Here is a 22563-nt window from a genome sequence, read left to right as displayed (position 1 = left end):
ACCATCGAGAGGGGAACGCTGCCATTCCTGGCAGAGGGCTGCTGCAGAGGGTGTTCCCTTCCCTTTCCGTGCCCTGCATTCTCCCCTCTTTTTGCTTCCTGGAAGACACCGTCGCCTGCCAGCAGCTGTGACCTCCGCAAACACAGCTCTGTGCAGGGAGACCTCTTTCAGCGTCCGTGGAGCAAGAGTCCACGAATCCGACGCCGCATCTCCTCAAACTCAAGCCGTGCCTTCTCATGGGCGTTAGGATTCTGCGCCAGGTGCTGGAAGATGTTGAGCGGTTCAGCCGTTCGCAGATCCAGGGGCAAGATGATCTCCTCAGGCACGTTCTCATTGGCGATGAAGAAGTGGTTCAGGCATCTCTTCTTCAGGCAGCTCTGCAGGTACCCCATGATGTCCTCCAGCCGCTCCAACAAAATACCCTCGCGCCAGTGTGACAGGGGCTTGGTGGTCAGCAGGTGCATCACAGCTGTCTTCAAGGCATAGGCGGAAAAGTCTCTGCCCACCAGGTTGCGGTCGCAGAGCTGCAGGCATCTGAGGTGGAAGCTGTCGGGCTGTGCCTGGCTGGCGATATGCCGGAAGAACTTCATCTCTGCCACAGCGTAGGTCTCTGGCCACAAGGTCCTTGAGGTGTAGGCAGCCTCTATGTACTGGCCACTCAGGAAGATGTCAGAGTCGCCTTCCCGCACCCCGAACACCAACTCAATTAAGAACCTTTTCTCCCAGCCTCGCAGGACCCGGAATTTGCAGGAGCGCTCGGAGGGCAGTGGCATTAGGCGGTACGCGGCTGACTCAGGCAGATCCTTCCAGAAACCTCTCACCATCTTCTGGAACCACTCAGCAGTTTTCTGCACATCCAGGTAGGAGCCAGTGCAGAGGTCCCGTAGGATGCTGGGGCCCTCATTCCTCCTCTGCTCCTCCTTGGGGTCGTGGAGGAAGCAACGTGTCTCTCGCGCCGGCTGCTCCGTCTCACAGGTACACACCAACTCCACACGGACGCGGAAGTTCCTCCCGGGCCACATGGAGCATGGCTCCAGGTGGAAGATGTGTCCACGGGGGGGCTTCAGGGGCACAAGCAGGCAGTAGGGGATGTCTTCTTCATGGGGACTCCAACCTTCGAAGGCGCTGCCCACCTCAATGGCTTTTTCCAGCACTGGGTACCAAGTATCGAAGAAGACCTTGTTGAAGAGAACGATGAATTTTCCCACCAGTTTCTTCACAGCCTTGCAAGGTCTGTCCCGGTTCTGAACTCGCCTCTCTATGGCATCCTCCAAATACCTTCCTGGGTCATTTGCATCATCATTCCCTTCTTCGTCTTCCTCCTCCTCCACATCCCTGTCGGAGCTCTCCTCTTGTGTCTCTGCCTCACGGCTCCGTTTCCTGAGCCACCAGCAGAGCCCGAAAAGCAGGACCAGGACTCCAGCAACGGCCCAGCACTGCCAGTGCTGCAAGGCAGAGAGGAGCAGGGATGCCCAGGCAAAGCCGCTCTGCTCCTGCTTTGTCTGCTCCTGGCTCATCTCCTCTACCTCCTGCCACAGCCGAGTCATCTCCCGGCTCAGCATCTCCGCACGCTGCTCCATGCGCTCGCGCGTCTCCTCATCCGGCTCATAGCCGACCGACTGCACGTTCAGGGTAAGAATTTGCCAAACCCCGAAGAAAATCTCCATGATAGCCATGGCCTGCAGGAGAAGGGAGAGAAGGGGCTCAGTGGGGCTGGGTGGGAGGAAGGGGGCTGGCGGGGCAGGGGCGCGGGGCTGGGGGCCGCAGGGAGCAGGGGCAGGTAGGAGCGGGGCCGAGGCAGCTGGGAGGCAGCAAGGGCTGCCCCAGCCCCGGCGGCGGCGGCGGCTCCGTGCCCTGGCCAAGGTGCTCCCGCGAGCAGCCGGGCCCTCCATGCAGGGTGAGAACCCACCCCCGGGGGCCGCGTTTCTGCCCCGGCCCCCGTCCAGCCCGGCCTCCCCCCGCCTGCGCACTCACCGCTGGCCCAGGCCGAACTGGGGCAGCGCTGCCGCTGGTGCCCCTCGTATACCGCCCCGCGGGGACTCGTCCCTTCTGATGTCACAGGCGCCAGAGCGCGTCACAGGCACGCCCGCCGGCCAGCCCTGCCCGTGCGCCCCACTCACAGCTGCCCCGGCGTCCCGGTGAAGGCTGGGCCAGAGTTCATGCTCTTCACGGGCCCTTGCGTGGCGCTTCGCGTTGGGTTTGTTGTCCTCTGCCTGCCCATGGCAATCTCATAATCATAGAACATCCTGGGATTGGAAGGTGCGCACAGGGACCATCTAGGCCAACCTCTGACTCTGCACCGGGCAGGCTTCAAGATAAATCACACGGTCGTAGAATCATCTCAGTTGGTAAAGAGCTTTTAGATCATCGAGTCTACGAGAGGCTGGAGAGCAACCGAACAGAAAGAGATGTGGGGGTTTGGGTTGGTGGGAACCTGAAGGTGAGTCACCAGCACGTCCTGGCAGCCCAAAGGGCCAAGCGTGCCCTGGGGCACACCAAGCACGGCATCGCCAGCCGGGCGAGGGAGGAGATTGTCCCGCTGCACACTGCGCTGGTGCGGCCCCACCTGGAGCACTGTGCGCGGTTCTGGGCGCCACAGGAGAAGAAGGACGTCAAACTCTGAGTGTGTCCAGAGGAGGGCGACCAGGATGGTGCAAGGCCTTGAGGGCAAGACTTCTTTCTGGGGAGTGGCTGAGGTCACTTGGCTTGTTCAGCCTGGAGAAGAGAAGGCTGAGGGCTGACCTCATTGCAGTCTACAGCTTCCTTGTGGCAGCTGCACATCCCCTGAGGGGATCCGGAGCCTTCAGTAGGACGCTTGGTGGCTCTTCAGCACCTACTGTGCCCCTTTGTGCCCCACTGTGCCTGTGTCCACGTACACACCTCGGATGGTGCTGACAGTCACGTCCTCCCCACACCTGGGGGCAGGGTGACTTCACCTCCCCCTGGCTGAGGGGGCAGGAGGGGTGGGACCCTCGGTCAGTTGACAGGGTCCTCAACAAAAGCACGTTCCCGGAGAAGCTGAGAAGCTTCTGGACCATGTTGTAATGCCCCCAGCCAGATCTGACCAGGCTATAAAATGGGGTCCCTGTCAAAGCCCCGCTTGGAGTGGCCTTCTCGAAGCAGCGGCTCTGTGAACTGGAGGCCTCCCCTTAGACTGGGACGCTGTCCAAGGAGACTTCCCACGACTGAGAGCGCCTCACCTCCTCACCTGGATGAGCGGTTGTTTTTCTCTGCTGGATATACCCTTGAGCGAGTCCTTGCCTAAACCAGGCAAGTGAATATTTCTTCTGGGTGCCCTTGAGCGAGAGGCGTCTAGTTTGGTTTCTGGTGAGTGTATGCATGCACACCGTGGATTTTCATGATTCCTTGTAGTCACACGCCAATAATCTCCTCAGCGGATATCCGAGCCTGTCTTTTATGTAGTCAAAGTGCTAAGTAATTTGTATAAACCCAGGTTCCAGTATAAGTTGGGGAACGGCCTGTTGGAGAGCAGCGCAGGGGAAAGGGACCTGGGGGTCCTGGGGACAGCAGGGTGACCATGAGCCAGCAGTGGGCCCTTGTGGCCAGGAAGGCCAATGGGACCTGGGGTGTATTAGAAGGGGGGTGGTCAGTAGGTCAGAGAGGTTCTCCTGCCCCTCTACTCTGCCCTGGTGAGACCGCATCTGGAATATCGTGTCCAGTTCTGGGCCCCTCGGCTCCAGAAGGACAGGGAACTGCTGGAGAGAGTCCAGCGCGGCCACAAAGATGCTGAAGGGAGTGGAGCATCTCCCGTGTGAGGAAAGGCTGAGGGAGCTGGGGCTCTTGAGCTTGGAGGAGAGGAGACTGAGGGGTGAGCTCATTCATGGTGATCAGTATGGAAAGGGTGAGTGTCAGGAGGATGGAGCCAGGCTCTTCTCGGTGACAAGCAACGACAGGACAAGAGGCAATGGGTACGAACTGGAACACAGGAGGTTCCACTTAAATATGCGAAGAAACTTCTTCACAGTGAGGGTGCCAGAGCCTGGAACAGGCTGCCCAGGGAGGTTGCGGAGTCTCCTTGAGACATTCACAACCCGCCTGGACACCTTCCTGCGTAACCTCATCTGGGTGTCCCTGCTCCAGCACGGGGATTGGACTAGATGACCTTTCGAGGTCCCTGCCAATCCCTTAATTTCTGTGATTCTGTGATTCGGTTTCTGGTCTGTTTATTGGCTACACATTCCAACTGGAACAAAGTCTGCTTAGGAACTTATTGCCTGCATAAAATTGACATTTGGAGTGCCTCCATGACACTGCCTCAGGGGTGTGGGGGACTCCGGTGGGTCCGTGGATTCCCTGACAGAGGGTATGGGAACAGAGATCAGCCTTGAAGATATTAAGGTTTACCCGTGAGAAAGATCCGAGTAAAGGAGTATCCGAAGATATTAAGGTGTACCCGTGAGAAAGAAGGGATGTACCCGTGAGAGAGAAGGGGGTAAAAGAGTAACATTGATGACAGCAAAATTAGCCAACGAGATGTTACTACTGCAACTTGTAACCAACAGTAAAAAGACACATGAATTGGGAAAACTGTATAAGAGTGCACTTGTGGCAATAAAGGGTATCTACTTGCGCCTCAGAAGAACGTGGCCTAGGTCGTTTGTCCGTCTCAACCGCAACACAGGGGAAATTCAGATGGGACATTGCAAAGAAGTTCTTCCCTTGGTGAGTGGTTGCTCGCTGGAACTGGCTCCCCAAGGAAAGGACACGGCACCAAGGCTGTCCGAGTCCAAGGAGTGTCTGGAGGACAATCTTAGTTACATGGTTTAATGTTAGGTAGTCCTGCAAGGACCTGGGGGTTGGACCCGGTGATCCTTATGTGTCCCTTCCAACTCGAGATATTCTGTGATTCCATGATAATAACCGGAGAGCCGTGCAAGGCCAGGATGTTTCCTGGTAACGCAAGGTGCAGGGTGGCAGGACAGTTCCTGAAAAGGCAGGTCTGCCGGCAGACCAGGGAAGAGTGAATGAATTCTTTACCTTGCCCTGCCCGGGCATGTAGCTCTTGCTTTACGTACTAAGCTGCCTTAGCTCAACGCACAAGTTTTCCCACTTTTACCCTTCAGATTCTCTCCACCGTGCCACTGGAGGAAAGGGCTTGAGCAGCTGCGTGATGCCAAGCTGCCTGCTGGGATGAACCCGCAACACCTGGGAAGCCAAAGCCAAGCGAATCATGAAATCAGAGCCCACCACTTCAGCTCTTCTGCAGAACGCTCCCTGATTCTGCAGCAGCTCAGCAGTGTATTGGCTTAGTGCGGCAAGGTCTCGGTTGCCAGGGATTACAGGGGTGTCTTCTGTGAGAAGCTGCACCCTGTGCCAGTGTTCCCCGAGAAAGTGATGCACAGACACTCACGGATGCAGCATTTGTTCAAACACAACTTTTATTGGCAACTCTACACAAAGTAAAGCTCCCGGAAGGAATGGGCCCTCTCAAAGTCAGGGGTGCGGTCGCTGTCCGGGCGGTAACAGAGTCCCTGTCACAAGCCTCCTCGCGATGGCCTCTTCAGCTGCATCGGGTCCCTCTCCCCAGCGTGTGCTTTTGCTGGGGAGGAAAGGCGGGGCACCAGTTCCCGCTGCCGACTGATCAGCGTGTTCCCCGTGTCCAGCGTGCTGGGTTCTGTGGCACCAGCTCCCCGGGGACTGCCTGGGGTGGGCACAGTGTCCCCCAGGCCCCAGAGGACACACAGAGGCACACGGAGCGGTGCCTCTCGCTTGGTCCCTGCCCCGCCAGAGCTCCCAGCAAGAGTATCTGGGCCAACGAGAAATCGCCACCGTGGCCGTGAGAGTGAGAGGGGAAAGCAGGGTGAAAATGCTCTTTGTCATCACCGGCTGCTGCGCTGGGGAGACCATCGAGAGGGGAACGCTGCCATTCCTGGCAGAGGGCTGCTGCAGAGGGTGTTCCCTTCCCTTTCCGTGCCCTGCATTCTCCCCTCTTTTTGCTTCCTGGAAGACACCGTCGCCTGCCAGCAGCTGTGACCTCCGCAAACACAGCTCTGTGCAGGGAGACCTCTTTCAGCGTCCGTGGAGCAAGAGTCCACGAATCCGACGCCGCATCTCCTCAAACTCAAGCCGTGCCTTCTCATGGGCGTTAGGATTCTGCGCCAGGTGCTGGAAGATGTTGAGCGGTTCAGCCGTTCGCAGATCCAGGGGCAAGATGATCTCCTCAGGCACGTTCTCATTGGCGATGAAGAAGTGGTTCAGGCATCTCTTCTTCAGGCAGCTCTGCAGGTACCCCATGATGTCCTCCAGCCGCTCCAACAAAATACCCTCGCGCCAGTGTGACAGGGGCTTGGTGGTCAGCAGGTGCATCACAGCTGTCTTCAAGGCATAGGCGGAAAAGTCTCTGCCCGCCAGGTTGCGGTCGCAGAGCTGCGGGCATCTGAGGTGGAAGCTGTCGGGCTGTGCCTGGCTGGCGATATGCCGGAAGAACTTCATCTCTGCCACAGCGTAGGTCTCTGGCCACAAGGTCCTTGAGGTGTAGGCAGCCTCTATGTACTGGCCACTCAGGAAGATGTCAGAGTCGCCTTCCCGCACCCCGAACACCAACTCAATTAAGAACCTTTTCTCCCAGCCTCGCAGGACCCGGAATTTGCAGGAGCGCTCGGAGGGCAGTGGCATTAGGCGGTACGCGGCTGACTCAGGCAGATCCTTCCAGAAACCTCTCACCATCTTCTGGAACCACTCAGCAGTTTTCTGCACATCCAGGTAGGAGCCAGTGCAGAGGTCCCGTAGGATGCTGGGGCCCTCATTCCTCCTCTGCTCCTCCTTGGGGTCGTGGAGGAAGCAACGTGTCTCTCGCGCCGGCTGCTCCGTCTCACAGGTACACACCAACTCCACACGGACGCGGAAGTTCCTCCCGGGCCACATGGAGCATGGCTCCAGGTGGAAGATGTGTCCACGGGGGGGCTTCAGGGGCACAAGCAGGCAGTAGGGGATGTCTTCTTCATGGGGACTCCAACCTTCGAAGGCGCTGCCCACCTCAATGGCTTTTTCCAGCACTGGGTACCAAGTATCGAAGAAGACCTTGTTGAAGAGAACGATGAATTTTCCCACCAGTTTCTTCACAGCCTTGCAAGGTCTGTCCCGGTTCTGAACTCGCCTCTCTATGGCATCCTCCAAATACCTTCCTGGGTCATTTGCATCATCATTCCCTTCTTCGTCTTCCTCCTCCTCCACATCCCTGTCGGAGCTCTCCTCTTGTGTCTCTGCCTCACGGCTCCGTTTCCTGAGCCACCAGCAGAGCCCGAAAAGCAGGACCAGGACTCCAGCAACGGCCCAGCACTGCCAGTGCTGCAAGGCAGAGAGGAGCAGGGATGCCCAGGCAAAGCCGCTCTGCTCCTGCTTTGTCTGCTCCTGGCTCATCTCCTCTACCTCCTGCCACAGCCGAGTCATCTCCCGGCTCAGCATCTCCGCACGCTGCTCCATGCGCTCGCGCGTCTCCTCATCCGGCTCATAGCCGACCGACTGCACGTTCAGGGTAAGAATTTGCCAAACCCCGAAGAAAATCTCCATGATAGCCATGGCCTGCAGGAGAAGGGAGAGAAGGGGCTCAGTGGGGCTGGGTGGGAGGAAGGGGGCTGGCGGGGCAGGGGCGCGGGGCTGGGGGCCGCAGGGAGCAGGGGCAGGTAGGAGCGGGGCCGAGGCAGCTGGGAGGCAGCAAGGGCTGCCCCAGCCCCGGCGGCGGCGGCGGCTCCGTGCCCTGGCCAAGGTGCTCCCGCGAGCGGCCGGGCCCTCCATGCAGGGTGAGAACCCACCCCCGGGGGCCGCGTTTCTGCCCCGGCCCCCGTCCAGCCCGGCCTCCCCCCGCCTGCGCACTCACCGCTGGCCCAGGCCGAACTGGGGCAGCGCTGCCGCTGGTGCCCCTCGTATACCGCCCCGCGGGGACTCGTCCCTTCTGATGTCACAGGCGCCAGAGCGCGTCACAGGCACGCCCGCCGGCCAGCCCTGCCCGTGCGCCCCACTCACAGCTGCCCCGGCGTCCCGGTGAAGGCTGGGCCAGAGTTCATGCTCTTCACGGGCCCTTGCGTGGCGCTTCGCGTTGGGTTTGTTGTCCTCTGCCTGCCCATGGCAATCTCATAATCATAGAACATCCTGGGATTGGAAGGTGCGCACAGGGACCATCTAGGCCAACCTCTGACTCTGCACCGGGCAGGCTTCAAGATAAATCACACGGTCGTAGAATCATCTCAGTTGGTAAAGAGCTTTTAGATCATCGAGTCTACGAGAGGCTGGAGAGCAACCGAACAGAAAGAGATGTGGGGGTTTGGGTTGGTGGGAACCTGAAGGTGAGTCACCAGCACGTCCTGGCAGCCCAAAGGGCCAAGCGTGCCCTGGGGCACACCAAGCACGGCATCGCCAGCCGGGCGAGGGAGGAGATTGTCCCGCTGCACACTGCGCTGGTGCGGCCCCACCTGGAGCACTGTGCGCGGTTCTGGGCGCCACAGGAGAAGAAGGACGTCAAACTCTGAGTGTGTCCAGAGGAGGGCGACCAGGATGGTGCAAGGCCTTGAGGGCAAGACTTCTTTCTGGGGAGTGGCTGAGGTCACTTGGCTTGTTCAGCCTGGAGAAGAGAAGGCTGAGGGCTGACCTCATTGCAGTCTACAGCTTCCTTGTGGCAGCTGCACATCCCCTGAGGGGATCCGGAGCCTTCAGTAGGACGCTTGGTGGCTCTTCAGCACCTACTGTGCCCCTTTGTGCCCCACTGTGCCTGTGTCCACGTACACACCTCGGATGCTGCTGACAGTCACGTCCTCCCCACACCTGGGGGCAGGGTGACTTCACCTCCCCCTGGCTGAGGGGGCAGGAGGGGTGGGACCCTCGGTCAGTTGACAGGGTCCTCAACAAAAGCACGTTCCCGGAGAAGCTGAGAAGCTTCTGGACCATGTTGTAATGCCCCCAGCCAGATCTGACCAGGCTATAAAATGGGGTCCCTGTCAAAGCCCCGCTTGGAGTGGCCTTCTCGAAGCAGCGGCTCTGTGAACTGGAGGCCTCCCCTTAGACTGGGACGCTGTCCAAGGAGACTTCCCACGACTGAGAGCGCCTCACCTCCTCACCTGGATGAGCGGTTGTTTTTCTCTGCTGGATATACCCTTGAGCGAGTCCTTGCCTAAACCAGGCAAGTGAATATTTCTTCTGGGTGCCCTTGAGCGAGAGGCGTCTAGTTTGGTTTCTGGTGAGTGTATGCATGCACACCGTGGATTTTCATGATTCCTTGTAGTCACACGGCAATAATCTCCTCAGCGGATATCCGAGCCTGTCTTTTATGTAGTCAAAGTGCTAAGTAATTTGTATAAACCCAGGTTCCAGTATAAGTTGGGGAACGGCCTGTTGGAGAGCAGCGCAGGGGAAAGGGACCTGGGGGTCCTGGGGACAGCAGGGTGACCATGAGCCAGCAGTGGGCCCTTGTGGCCAGGAAGGCCAATGGGACCTGGGGTGTATTAGAAGGGGGGTGGTCAGTAGGTCAGAGAGGTTCTCCTGCCCCTCTACTCTGCCCTGGTGAGACCGCATCTGGAATATCGTGTCCAGTTCTGGGCCCCTCGGCTCCAGAAGGACAGGGAACTGCTGGAGAGAGTCCAGCGCAGCCACAAAGATGCTGAAGGGAGTGGAGCATCTCCCGTGTGAGGAAAGGCTGAGGGAGCTGGGGCTCTTGAGCTTGGAGGAGAGGAGACTGAGGGGTGAGCTCATTCATGGTGATCAGTATGGAAAGGGTGAGTGTCAGGAGGATGGAGCCAGGCTCTTCTCGGTGACAAGCAACGACAGGACAAGAGGCAATGGGTACAAACTGGAACACAGGAGGTTCCACTTAAATATGCGAAGAAACTTCTTCACAGTGAGGGTGCCAGAGCCTGGAACAGGCTGCCCAGGGAGGTTGCGGAGTCTCCTTGAGACATTCACAACCCGCCTGGACACCTTCCTGCGTAACCTCATCTGGGTGTCCCTGCTCCAGCACGGGGATTGGACTAGATGACCTTTCGAGGTCCCTGCCAATCCCTTAATTTCTGTGATTCTGTGATTCGGTTTCTGGTCTGTTTATTGGCTACACATTCCAACTGGAACAAAGTCTGCTTAGGAACTTATTGCCTGCATAAAATTGACATTTGGAGTGCCTCCATGACACTGCCTCAGGGGTGTGGGGGACTCCGGTGGGTCCGTGGATTCCCTGACAGAGGGTATGGGAACAGAGATCAGCCTTGAAGATATTAAGGTTTACCCGTGAGAAAGATCCGAGTAAAGGAGTATCCGAAGATATTAAGGTGTACCCGTGAGAAAGAAGGGATGTACCCGTGAGAGAGAAGGGGGTAAAAGAGTAACATTGATGACAGCAAAATTAGCCAACGAGATGTTACTACTGCAACTTGTAACCAACAGTAAAAAGACACATGAATTGGGAAAACTGTATAAGAGTGCACTTGTGGCAATAAAGGGTATCTACTTGCGCCTCAGAAGAACGTGGCCTAGGTCGTTTGTCCGTCTCAACCGCAACACAGGGGAAATTCAGATGGGACATTGCAAAGAAGTTCTTCCCTGGGTGAGTGGTTGGCCGCTGGAACTGGCTCCCCAAGGAAAGGACACGGCACCAAGGCTGTCCGAGTCCAAGGAGTGTCTGGAGGACAATCTTAGTTACATGGTTTAATGTTAGGTAGTCCTGCAAGGACCTGGGGGTTGGACCCGGTGATCCTTATGTGTCCCTTCCAACTCGAGATATTCTGTGATTCCATGATAATAACCGGAGAGCCGTGCAAGGCCAGGATGTTTCCTGGTAACGCAAGGTGCAGGGTGGCAGGACAGTTCCTGAAAAGGCAGGTCTGCCGGCAGACCAGGGAAGAGTGAATGAATTCTTTACCTTGCCCTGCCCGGGCATGTAGCTCTTGCTTTACGTACTAAGCTGCCTTAGCTCAACGCACAAGTTTTCCCACTTTTACCCTTCAGATTCTCTCCACCGTGCCACTGGAGGAAAGGGCTTGAGCAGCTGCGTGATGCCAAGCTGCCTGCTGGGATGAACCCGCAACACCTGGGAAGCCAAAGCCAAGCGAATCATGAAATCAGAGCCCACCACTTCAGCTCTTCTGCAGAACGCTCCCTGATTCTGCAGCAGCTCAGCAGTGTATTGGCTTAGTGCGGCAAGGTCTCGGTTGCCAGGGATTACAGGGGTGTCTTCTGTGAGAAGCTGCACCCTGTGCCAGTGTTCCCCGAGAAAGTGATGCACAGACACTCACGGATGCAGCATTTGTTCAAACACAACTTTTATTGGCAACTCTACACAAAGTAAAGCTCCCAGAAGGAATGGGCCCTCTCAAAGTCAGGGGTGCGGTCGCTGTCCGGGCGGTAACAGAGTCCCTGTCACAAGCCTCCTCGCGATGGCCTCTTCAGCTGCATCGGGTCCCTCTCCCCAGCGTGTGCTTTTGCTGGGGAGGAAAGGCGGGGCACCAGTTCCCGCTGCCGACTGATCAGCGTGTTCCCCGTGTCCAGCGTGCTGGGTTCTGTGGCACCAGCTCCCCGGGGACTGCCTGGGGTGGGCACAGTGTCCCCCAGGCCCCAGAGGACACACAGAGGCACACGGAGCGGTGCCTCTCGCTTGGTCCCTGCCCCGCCAGAGCTCCCAGCAAGAGTATCTGGGCCAACGAGAAATCGCCACCGTGGCCGTGAGAGTGAGAGGGGAAAGCAGGGTGAAAATGCTCTTTGTCATCACCGGCTGCTGCGCTGGGGAGACCATCGAGAGGGGAACGCTGCCATTCCTGGCAGAGGGCTGCTGCAGAGGGTGTTCCCTTCCCTTTCCGTGCCCTGCATTCTCCCCTCTTTTTGCTTCCTGGAAGACACCGTCGCCTGCCAGCAGCTGTGACCTCCGCAAACACAGCTCTGTGCAGGGAGACCTCTTTCAGCGTCCGTGGAGCAAGAGTCCACGAATCCGACGCCGCATCTCCTCAAACTCAAGCCGTGCCTTCTCATGGGCGTTAGGATTCTGCGCCAGGTGCTGGAAGATGTTGAGCGGTTCAGCCGTTCGCAGATCCAGGGGCAAGATGATCTCCTCAGGCACGTTCTCATTGGCGATGAAGAAGTGGTTCAGGCATCTCTTCTTCAGGCAGCTCTGCAGGTACCCCATGATGTCCTCCAGCCGCTCCAACAAAATACCCTCGCGCCAGTGTGACAGGGGCTTGGTGGTCAGCAGGTGCATCACAGCTGTCTTCAAGGCATAGGCGGAAAAGTCTCTGCCCGCCAGGTTGCGGTCGCAGAGCTGCAGGCATCTGAGGTGGAAGCTGTCGGGCTGTGCCTGGCTGGCGATATGCCGGAAGAACTTCATCTCTGCCACAGCGTAGGTCTCTGGCCACAAGGTCCTTGAGGTGTAGGCAGCCTCTATGTACTGGCCACTCAGGAAGATGTCAGAGTCGCCTTCCCGCACCCCGAACACCAACTCGATTAAGAACCTTTTCTCCCAGCCTCGCAGGACCCGGAATTTGCAGGAGCGCTCGGAGGGCAGTGGCATTAGGCGGTACGCGGCTGACTCAGGCAGATCCTTCCAGAAACCTCTCACCATCTTCTGGAACCACTCAGCAGTTTTCTGCACATCCAGGTAGGAGCCAGTGCAGAGGTCCCGTAGGATGCTGGGGCCCTCATTCCTCCTCTGCTCCTCCTTGGGGTCGTGGAGGAAGCAACGTGTCTCTCGCGCCGGCTGCTCCGTCTCACAGGTACACACCAACTCCACACGGACGCGGAAGTTCCTCCCGGGCCACATGGAGCATGGCTCCAGGTGGAAGATGTGTCCACGGGGGGGCTTCAGGGGCACAAGCAGGCAGTAGGGGATGTCTTCTTCATGGGGACTCCAACCTTCGAAGGCGCTGCCCACCTCAATGGCTTTTTCCAGCACTGGGTACCAAGTATCGAAGAAGACCTTGTTGAAGAGAACGATGAATTTTCCCACCAGTTTCTTCACAGCCTTGCAAGGTCTGTCCCGGTTCTGAACTCGCCTCTCTATGGCATCCTCCAAATACCTTCCTGGGTCATTTGCATCATCATTCCCTTCTTCGTCTTCCTCCTCCTCCACGTCCCTGTCGGAGCTCTCCTCTTGTGTCTCTGCCTCACGGCTCCGTTTCCTGAGCCACCAGCAGAGCCCGAAAAGCAGGACCAGGACTCCAGCAACGGCCCAGCACTGCCAGTGCTGCAAGGCAGAGAGGAGCAGGGATGCCCAGGCAAAGCCGCTCTGCTCCTGCTTTGTCTGCTCCTGGCTCATCTCCTCTACCTCCTGCCACAGCCGAGTCATCTCCCGGCTCAGCATCTCCGCACGCTGCTCCATGCGCTCGCGCGTCTCCTCATCCGGCTCATAGCCGACCGACTGCACGTTCAGGGTAAGAATTTGCCAAACCCCGAAGAAAATCTCCATGATAGCCATGGCCTGCAGGAGAAGGGAGAGAAGGGGCTCAGTGGGGCTGGGTGGGAGGAAGGGGGCTGGCGGGGCAGGGGCGCGGGGCTGGGGGCCGCAGGGAGCAGGGGCAGGTAGGAGCGGGGCCGAGGCAGCTGGGAGGCAGCAAGGGCTGCCCCAGCCCCGGCGGCGGCGGCGGCTCCGTGCCCTGGCCAAGGTGCTCCCGCGAGCGGCCGGGCCCTCCATGCAGGGTGAGAACCCACCCCCGGGGGCCGCGTTTCTGCCCCGGCCCCCGTCCAGCCCGGCCTCCCCCCGCCTGCGCACTCACCGCTGGCCCAGGCCAAACTGGGGCAGCGCTGCCGCTGGTGCCCCTTGTATACCGCCCCGCGGGGACTCGTCCCTTCTGATGTCACAGGCGCCAGAGCGCGTCACAGGCACGTCCGCCGGCCAGCCCTGCCCGTGCGCCCCACTCACAGCTGCCCCGGCGTCCCGGTGAAGGCTGGGCCAGAGTTCATGCTCTTCACGGGCCCTTGCGTGGCGCTTCGCGTTGGGTTTGTTGTCCTCTGCCTGCCCATGGCAATCTCATAATCATAGAACATCCTGGGATTGGAAGGTGCGCACAGGGACCATCTAGGCCAACCTCTGACTCTGCACCGGGCAGGCTTCAAGATAAATCACACGGTCGTAGAATCATCTCAGTTGGTAAAGAGCTTTTAGATCATCGAGTCTACGAGAGGCTGGAGAGCAACCGAACAGAAAGAGATGTGGGGGTTTGGGTTGGTGGGAACCTGAAGATGAGTCACCAGCGCGTCCTGGCAGCCCAAAGGGCCAAGCGTGCCCTGGGGCACACCAAGCACGGCATCGCCAGCCGGGCGAGGGAGGAGATTGTCCCGCTGCACACTGCGCTGGTGCGGCCCCACCTGGAGCACTGTGTGCGGTTCTGGGCGCCACAGGAGAAGAAGGACGTCAAACTCTGAGTGTGTCCAGAGGAGGGCGACCAGGATGGTGCAAGGCCTTGAGGGCAAGACTTCTTTCTGGGGAGTGGCTGAGGTCACTTGGCTTGTTCAGCCTGGAGAAGAGAAGGCTGAGGGCTGACCTCATTGCAGTCTACAGCTTCCTTGTGGCAGCTGCACATCCCCTGAGGGGATCCGGAGCCTTCAGTAGGACGCTTGGTGGCTCTTCAGCACCTACTGTGCCCCTTTGTGCCCCACTGTGCCTGTGTCCACGTACACACCTCGGATGCTGCTGACAGTCACGTCCTCCCCACACCCGTGGGCAGGGTGACTTCACCTCCCCCTGGCTGAGGGGGCAGGAGGGGTGGGACCCTCGGTCAGTTGACAGGGTCCTCAACAAAAGCACGTTCCCGGAGAAGCTGAGAAGCTTCTGGACCATGTTGTAATGCCCCCAGCCAGATCTGACCAGGCTATAAAATGGGGTCCCTGTCAAAGCCCCGCTTGGAGTGGCCTTCTCGAAGCAGCGGCTCTGTGAACTGGAGGCCTCCCCTTAGACTGGGACGCTGTCCAAGGAGACTTCCCACGACTGAGAGCGCCTCACCTCCTCACCTGGATGAGCGGTTGTTTTTCTCTGCTGGATATACCCTTGAGCGAGTCCTTGCCTAAACCAGGCAAGTGAATATTTCTTCTGGGTGCCCTTGAGCGAGAGGCGTCTAGTTTGGTTTCTGGTGAGTGTATGCATGCACACCGTGGATTTTCATGATTCCTTGTAGTCACACGGCAATAATCTCCTCAGCGGATATCCGAGCCTGTCTTTTATGTAGTCAAAGTGCTAAGTAATTTGTATAAACCCAGGTTCCAGTATAAGTTGGGGAACGGCCTGTTGGAGAGCAGCGCAGGGGAAAGGGACCTGGGGGTCCTGGGGACAGCAGGGTGACCATGAGCCAGCAGTGGGCCCTTGTGGCCAGGAAGGCCAATGGGACCTGGGGTGTATTAGAAGGGGGGTGGTCAGTAGGTCAGAGAGGTTCTCCTGCCCCTCTACTCTGCCCTGGTGAGACCGCATCTGGAATATCGTGTCCAGTTCTGGGCCCCTCGGCTCCAGAAGGACAGGGAACTGCTGGAGAGAGTCCAGCGCAGCCACAAAGATGCTGAAGGAAGTGGAGCATCTCCCGTGTGAGGAAAGGCTGAGGGAGCTGGGGCTCTTGAGCTTGGAGGAGAGGAGACTGAGGGGTGAGCTCATTCATGGTGATCAGTATGGAAAGGGTGAGTGTCAGGAGGATGGAGCCAGGCTCTTCTCGGTGACAAGCAACGACAGGACAAGAGGCAATGGGTACGAACTGGAACACAGGAGGTTCCACTTAAATATGCGAAGAAACTTCTTCACAGTGAGGGTGCCAGAGCCTGGAACAGGCTGCCCAGGGAGGTTGCGGAGTCTCCTTGAGACATTCACAACCCGCCTGGACACCTTCCTGCGTAACCTCATCTGGGTGTCCCTGCTCCAGCACGGGGATTGGACTAGATGACCTTTCGAGGTCCCTGCCAATCCCTTAATTTCTGTGATTCTGTGATTCGGTTTCTGGTCTGTTTATTGGCTACACATTCCAACTGGAATAAAGTCTGCTTAGGAACTTATTGCCTGCATAAAATTGACATTTGGAGTGCCTCCATGACACTGCCTCAGGGGTGTGGGGGACTCCGGTGGGTCCGTGGATTCCCTGACAGAGGGTATGGGAACAGAGATCAGCCTTGAAGATATTAAGGTTTACCCGTGAGAAAGATCCGAGTAAAGGAGTATCCGAAGATATTAAGGTGTACCCGTGAGAAAGAAGGGATGTACCCGTGAGAGAGAAGGGGGTAAAAGAGTAACATTGATGACAGCAAAATTAGCCAACGAGATGTTACTACTGCAACTTGTAACCAACAGTAAAAAGACACATGAATTGGGAAAACTGTATAAGAGTGCACTTGTGGCAATAAAGGGTATCTACTTGCGCCTCAGAAGAACGTGGCCTAGGTCGTTTGTCCGTCTCAACCGCAACACAGGGGAAATTCAGATGGGACATTGCAAAGAAGTTCTTCCCTGGGTGAGTGGTTGGCCGCTGGAACTGGCTCCCCAAGGAAAGGACACGGCACCAAGGCTGTCCGAGTCCAAGGAGTGTCTGGAGGACAATCTTAGTTACATGGTTTAATGTTAGGTAGTCCTGCAAGGACCTGGGGGTTGGACCCGGTGATCCTTATGTGTCCCTTCCAACTCGAGATATTCTGTGATTCCATGATAATAACCGGAGAGCCGTGCAAGGCCAGGATGTTTCCTGGTAACGCAAGGTGCAGGGTGGCAGGACAGTTCCTGAAAAGGCAGGTCTGCCGGCAGACCAGGGAAGAGTGAATGAATTCTTTACCTTGCCCTGCCCGGGCATGTAGCTCTTGCTTTACGTACTAAGCTGCCTTAGCTCAACGCACAAGTTTTCCCACTTTTACCCTTCAGATTCTCTCCACCGTGCCACTGGAGGAAAGGGCTTGAGCAGCTGCGTGATGCCAAGCTGCCTGCTGGGATGAACCCGCAACACCTGGGAAGCCAAAGCCAAGCGAATCATGAAATCAGAGCCCACCACTTCAGCTCTTCTGCAGAACGCTCCCTGATTCTGCAGCAGCTCAGCAGTGTATTGGCTTAGTGCGGCAAGGTCTCGGTTGCCAGGGATTACAGGGGTGTCTTCTGTGAGAAGCTGCACCCTGTGCCAGTGTTCCCCGAGAAAGTGATGCACAGACACTCACGGATGCAGCATTTGTTCAAACACAACTTTTATTGGCAACTCTACACAAAGTAAAGCTCCCGGAAGGAATGGGCCCTCTCAAAGTCAGGGGTGCGGTCGCTGTCCGGGCGGTAACAGAGTCCCTGTCACAAGCCTCCTCGCGATGGCCTCTTCAGCTGCATCGGGTCCCTCTCCCCAGCGTGTGCTTTTGCTGGGGAGGAAAGGCGGGGCACCAGTTCCCGCTGCCGACTGATCAGCGTGTTCCCCGTGTCCAGCGTGCTGGGTTCTGTGGCACCAGCTCCCCGGGGACTGCCTGGGGTGGGCACAGTGTCCCCCAGGCCCCAGAGGACACACAGAGGCACACGGAGCGGTGCCTCTCGCTTGGTCCCTGCCCCGCCAGAGCTCCCAGCAAGAGTATCTGGGCCAACGAGAAATCGCCACCGTGGCCGTGAGAGTGAGAGGGGAAAGCAGGGTGAAAATGCTCTTTGTCATCACCGGCTGCTGCGCTGGGGAGACCATCGAGAGGGGAACGCTGCCATTCCTGGCAGAGGGCTGCTGCAGAGGGTGTTCCCTTCCCTTTCCGTGCCCTGCATTCTCCCCTCTTTTTGCTTCCTGGAAGACACCGTCGCCTGCCAGCAGCTGTGACCTCCGCAAACACAGCTCTGTGCAGGGAGACCTCTTTCAGCGTCCGTGGAGCAAGAGTCCACGAATCCGACGCCGCATCTCCTCAAACTCAAGCCGTGCCTTCTCATGGGCGTTAGGATTCTGCGCCAGGTGCTGGAAGATGTTGAGCGGTTCAGCCGTTCGCAGATCCAGGGGCAAGATGATCTCCTCAGGCACGTTCTCATTGGCGATGAAGAAGTGGTTCAGGCATCTCTTCTTCAGGCAGCTCTGCAGGTACCCCATGATGTCCTCCAGCCGCTCCAACAAAATACCCTCGCGCCAGTGTGACAGGGGCTTGGTGGTCAGCAGGTGCATCACAGCTGTCTTCAAGGCATAGGCGGAAAAGTCTCTGCCCGCCAGGTTGCGGTCGCAGAGCTGCAGGCATCTGAGGTGGAAGCTGTCGGGCTGTGCCTGGCTGGCGATATGCCGGAAGAACTTCATCTCTGCCACAGCGTAGGTCTCTGGCCACAAGGTCCTTGAGGTGTAGGCAGCCTCTATGTACTGGCCACTCAGGAAGATGTCAGAGTCGCCTTCCCGCACCCCGAACACCAACTCAATTAAGAACCTTTTCTCCCAGCCTCGCAGGACCCGGAATTTGCAGGAGCGCTCGGAGGGCAGTGGCATTAGGCGGTACGCGGCTGACTCAGGCAGATCCTTCCAGAAACCTCTCACCATCTTCTGGAACCACTCAGCAGTTTTCTGCACATCCAGGTAGGAGCCAGTGCAGAGGTCCCGTAGGATGCTGGGGCCCTCATTCCTCCTCTGCTCCTCCTTGGGGTCGTGGAGGAAGCAACGTGTCTCTCGCGCCGGCTGCTCCGTCTCACAGGTACACACCAACTCCACACGGACGCGGAAGTTCCTCCCGGGCCACATGGAGCATGGCTCCAGGTGGAAGATGTGTCCACGGGGGGGCTTCAGGGGCACAAGCAGGCAGTAGGGGATGTCTTCTTCATGGGGACTCCAACCTTCGAAGGCGCTGCCCACCTCAATGGCTTTTTCCAGCACTGGGTACCAAGTATCGAAGAAGACCTTGTTGAAGAGAACGATGAATTTTCCCACCAGTTTCTTCACAGCCTTGCAAGGTCTGTCCCGGTTCTGAACTCGCCTCTCTATGGCATCCTCCAAATACCTTCCTGGGTCATTTGCATCATCATTCCCTTCTTCGTCTTCCTCCTCCTCCACGTCCCTGTCGGAGCTCTCCTCTTGTGTCTCTGCCTCACGGCTCCGTTTCCTGAGCCACCAGCAGAGCCCGAAAAGCAGGACCAGGACTCCAGCAACGGCCCAGCACTGCCAGTGCTGCAAGGCAGAGAGGAGCAGGGATGCCCAGGCAAAGCCGCTCTGCTCCTGCTTTGTCTGCTCCTGGCTCATCTCCTCTACCTCCTGCCACAGCCGAGTCATCTCCCGGCTCAGCATCTCCGCACGCTGCTCCATGCGCTCGCGCGTCTCCTCATCCGGCTCATAGCCGACCGACTGCACGTTCAGGGTAAGAATTTGCCAAACCCCGAAGAAAATCTCCATGATAGCCATGGCCTGCAGGAGAAGGGAGAGAAGGGGCTCAGTGGGGCTGGGTGGGAGGAAGGGGGCTGGCGGGGCAGGGGCGCGGGGCTGGGGGCCGCAGGGAGCAGGGGCAGGTAGGAGCGGGGCCGAGGCAGCTGGGAGGCAGCAAGGGCTGCCCCAGCCCCGGCGGCGGCGGCGGCTCCGTGCCCTGGCCAAGGTGCTCCCGCGAGCGGCCGGGCCCTCCATGCAGGGTGAGAACCCACCCCCGGGGGCCGCGTTTCTGCCCCGGCCCCCGTCCAGCCCGGCCTCCCCCCGCCTGCGCACTCACCGCTGGCCCAGGCCAAACTGGGGCAGCGCTGCCGCTGGTGCCCCTTGTATACCGCCCCGCGGGGACTCGTCCCTTCTGATGTCACAGGCGCCAGAGCGCGTCACAGGCACGTCCGCCGGCCAGCCCTGCCCGTGCGCCCCACTCACAGCTGCCCCGGCGTCCCGGTGAAGGCTGGGCCAGAGTTCATGCTCTTCACGGGCCCTTGCGTGGCGCTTCGCGTTGGGTTTGTTGTCCTCTGCCTGCCCATGGCAATCTCATAATCATAGAACATCCTGGGATTGGAAGGTGCGCACAGGGACCATCTAGGCCAACCTCTGACTCTGCACCGGGCAGGCTTCAAGATAAATCACACGGTCGTAGAATCATCTCAGTTGGTAAAGAGCTTTTAGATCATCGAGTCTACGAGAGGCTGGAGAGCAACCGAACAGAAAGAGATGTGGGGGTTTGGGTTGGTGGGAACCTGAAGATGAGTCACCAGCGCGTCCTGGCAGCCCAAAGGGCCAAGCGTGCCCTGGGGCACACCAAGCACGGCATCGCCAGCCGGGCGAGGGAGGAGATTGTCCCGCTGCACACTGCGCTGGTGCGGCCCCACCTGGAGCACTGTGTGCGGTTCTGGGCGCCACAGGAGAAGAAGGACGTCAAACTCTGAGTGTGTCCAGAGGAGGGCGACCAGGATGGTGCAAGGCCTTGAGGGCAAGACTTCTTTCTGGGGAGTGGCTGAGGTCACTTGGCTTGTTCAGCCTGGAGAAGAGAAGGCTGAGGGCTGACCTCATTGCAGTCTACAGCTTCCTTGTGGCAGCTGCACATCCCCTGAGGGGATCCGGAGCCTTCAGTAGGACGCTTGGTGGCTCTTCAGCACCTACTGTGCCCCTTTGTGCCCCACTGTGCCTGTGTCCACGTACACACCTCGGATGGTGCTGACAGTCACGTCCTCCCCACACCTGGGGGCAGGGTGACTTCACCTCCCCCTGGCTGAGGGGGCAGGAGGGGTGGGACCCTCGGTCAGTTGACAGGGTCCTCAACAAAAGCACGTTCCCGGAGAAGCTGAGAAGCTTCTGGACCATGTTGTAATGCCCCCAGCCAGATCTGACCAGGCTATAAAATGGGGTCCCTGTCAAAGCCCCGCTTGGAGTGGCCTTCTCGAAGCAGCGGCTCTGTGAACTGGAGGCCTCCCCTTAGACTGGGACGCTGTCCAAGGAGACTTCCCACGACTGAGAGCGCCTCACCTCCTCACCTGGATGAGCGGTTGTTTTTCTCTGCTGGATATACCCTTGAGCGAGTCCTTGCCTAAACCAGGCAAGTGAATATTTCTTCTGGGTGCCCTTGAGCGAGAGGCGTCTAGTTTGGTTTCTGGTGAGTGTATGCATGCACACCGTGGATTTTCATGATTCCTTGTAGTCACACGGCAATAATCTCCTCAGCGGATATCCGAGCCTGTCTTTTATGTAGTCAAAGTGCTAAGTAATTTGTATAAACCCAGGTTCCAGTATAAGTTGGGGAACGGCCTGTTGGAGAGCAGCGCAGGGGAAAGGGACCTGGGGGTCCTGGGGACAGCAGGGTGACCATGAGCCAGCAGTGGGCCCTTGTGGCCAGGAAGGCCAATGGGACCTGGGGTGTATTAGAAGGGGGGTGGTCAGTAGGTCAGAGAGGTTCTCCTGCCCCTCTACTCTGCCCTGGTGAGACCGCATCTGGAATATCGTGTCCAGTTCTGGGCCCCTCGGCTCCAGAAGGACAGGGAACTGCTGGAGAGAGTCCAGCGCGGCCACAAAGATGCTGAAGGGAGTGGAGCATCTCCCGTGTGAGGAAAGGCTGAGGGAGCTGGGTCTCTTGAGCTTGGAGGAGAGGAGACTGAGGGGTGAGCTCATTCATGGTGATCAGTATGGAAAGGGTGAGTGTCAGGAGGATGGAGCCAGGCTCTTCTCGGTGACAAGCAACGACAGGACAAGAGGCAATGGGTACAAACTGGAACACAGGAGGTTCCACTTAAATATGCGAAGAAACTTCTTCACAGTGAGGGTGCCAGAGCCTGGAACAGGCTGCCCAGGGAGGTTGCGGAGTCTCCTTGAGACATTCACAACCCGCCTGGACACCTTCCTGCGTAACCTCATCTGGGTGTCCCTGCTCCAGCACGGGGATTGGACTAGATGACCTTTCGAGGTCCCTGCCAATCCCTTAATTTCTGTGATTCTGTGATTCGGTTTCTGGTCTGTTTATTGGCTACACATTCCAACTGGAATAAAGTCTGCTTAGGAACTTATTGCCTGCATAAAATTGACATTTGGAGTGCCTCCATGACACTGCCTCAGGGGTGTGGGGGACTCCGGTGGGTCCGTGGATTCCCTGACAGAGGGTATGGGAACAGAGATCAGCCTTGAAGATATTAAGGTTTACCCGTGAGAAAGATCCGAGTAAAGGAGTATCCGAAGATATTAAGGTGTACCCGTGAGAAAGAAGGGATGTACCCGTGAGAGAGAAGGGGGTAAAAGAGTAACATTGATGACAGCAAAATTAGCCAACGAGATGTTACTACTGCAACTTGTAACCAACAGTAAAAAGACACATGAATTGGGAAAACTGTATAAGAGTGCACTTGTGGCAATAAAGGGTATCTACTTGCGCCTCAGAAGAACGTGGCCTAGGTCGTTTGTCCGTCTCAACCGCAACACAGGGGAAATTCAGATGGGACATTGCAAAGAAGTTCTTCCCTGGGTGAGTGGTTGGCCGCTGGAACTGGCTCCCCAAGGAAAGGACACGGCACCAAGGCTGTCCGAGTCCAAGGAGTGTCTGGAGGACAATCTTAGTTACATGGTTTAATGTTAGGTAGTCCTGCAAGGACCTGGGGGTTGGACCCGGTGATCCTTATGTGTCCCTTCCAACTCGAGATATTCTGTGATTCCATGATAATAACCGGAGAGCCGTGCAAGGCCAGGATGTTTCCTGGTAACGCAAGGTGCAGGGTGGCAGGACAGTTCCTGAAAAGGCAGGTCTGCCGGCAGACCA

The 22563-nt window shown here is 57.9% G+C and overlaps 4 protein-coding genes across 4 annotated transcripts; all 4 read right to left on the bottom strand.

Annotated features, from left to right (window-relative positions):
- Positions 1–167: 167 nt before the first annotated feature.
- LOC135989757 (inositol 1,4,5-trisphosphate receptor-interacting protein-like 1) lies at positions 168–1892 on the bottom strand. The gene has a single exon (XM_065636800.1). It carries the CDS (start codon positions 1890–1892, stop codon positions 168–170), a length of 1725 nt encoding a protein of 574 aa, XP_065492872.1.
- A 4138-nt stretch (positions 1893–6030) lies between these two features.
- On the bottom strand, positions 6031–7755 carry LOC135989074 (inositol 1,4,5-trisphosphate receptor-interacting protein-like 1). Its single transcript, XM_065635616.1, has one exon. It carries the CDS (start codon positions 7753–7755, stop codon positions 6031–6033), a length of 1725 nt encoding a protein of 574 aa, XP_065491688.1.
- A 4138-nt stretch (positions 7756–11893) lies between these two features.
- LOC135989748 (inositol 1,4,5-trisphosphate receptor-interacting protein-like 1) lies at positions 11894–13618 on the bottom strand. The gene has a single exon (XM_065636782.1). The coding sequence runs from the start codon at positions 13616–13618 to the stop codon at positions 11894–11896; it is 1725 nt and encodes a 574-aa protein (XP_065492854.1).
- Positions 13619–17756: 4138 nt separating this feature from the next.
- Positions 17757–19481, bottom strand: LOC135989735 (inositol 1,4,5-trisphosphate receptor-interacting protein-like 1). The gene has a single exon (XM_065636768.1). The coding sequence runs from the start codon at positions 19479–19481 to the stop codon at positions 17757–17759; it is 1725 nt and encodes a 574-aa protein (XP_065492840.1).
- Positions 19482–22563: the final 3082 nt, after the last annotated feature.

Source organism: Caloenas nicobarica, chromosome 5 (genome assembly GCF_036013445.1).
Source record: "Caloenas nicobarica isolate bCalNic1 chromosome 5, bCalNic1.hap1, whole genome shotgun sequence".
Classification (NCBI taxonomy): domain Eukaryota; kingdom Metazoa; phylum Chordata; class Aves; order Columbiformes; family Columbidae; genus Caloenas; species Caloenas nicobarica.
This window is presented reverse-complemented; position numbering and strand designations above follow the sequence as displayed.

What these genes read in the sequence shown, in the direction of transcription:
- LOC135989748 (XM_065636782.1), bottom strand. Translation starts at nt 13,618, where the DNA reads ATGGAGGGCCCGGCCGCTCGCGGGAGCACCTTGGCCAGGGCACGGAGC.
- LOC135989074 (XM_065635616.1), bottom strand. Translation starts at nt 7,755, where the DNA reads ATGGAGGGCCCGGCCGCTCGCGGGAGCACCTTGGCCAGGGCACGGAGC.
- LOC135989757 (XM_065636800.1), bottom strand. Translation starts at nt 1,892, where the DNA reads ATGGAGGGCCCGGCTGCTCGCGGGAGCACCTTGGCCAGGGCACGGAGC.
- LOC135989735 (XM_065636768.1), bottom strand. Translation starts at nt 19,481, where the DNA reads ATGGAGGGCCCGGCCGCTCGCGGGAGCACCTTGGCCAGGGCACGGAGC.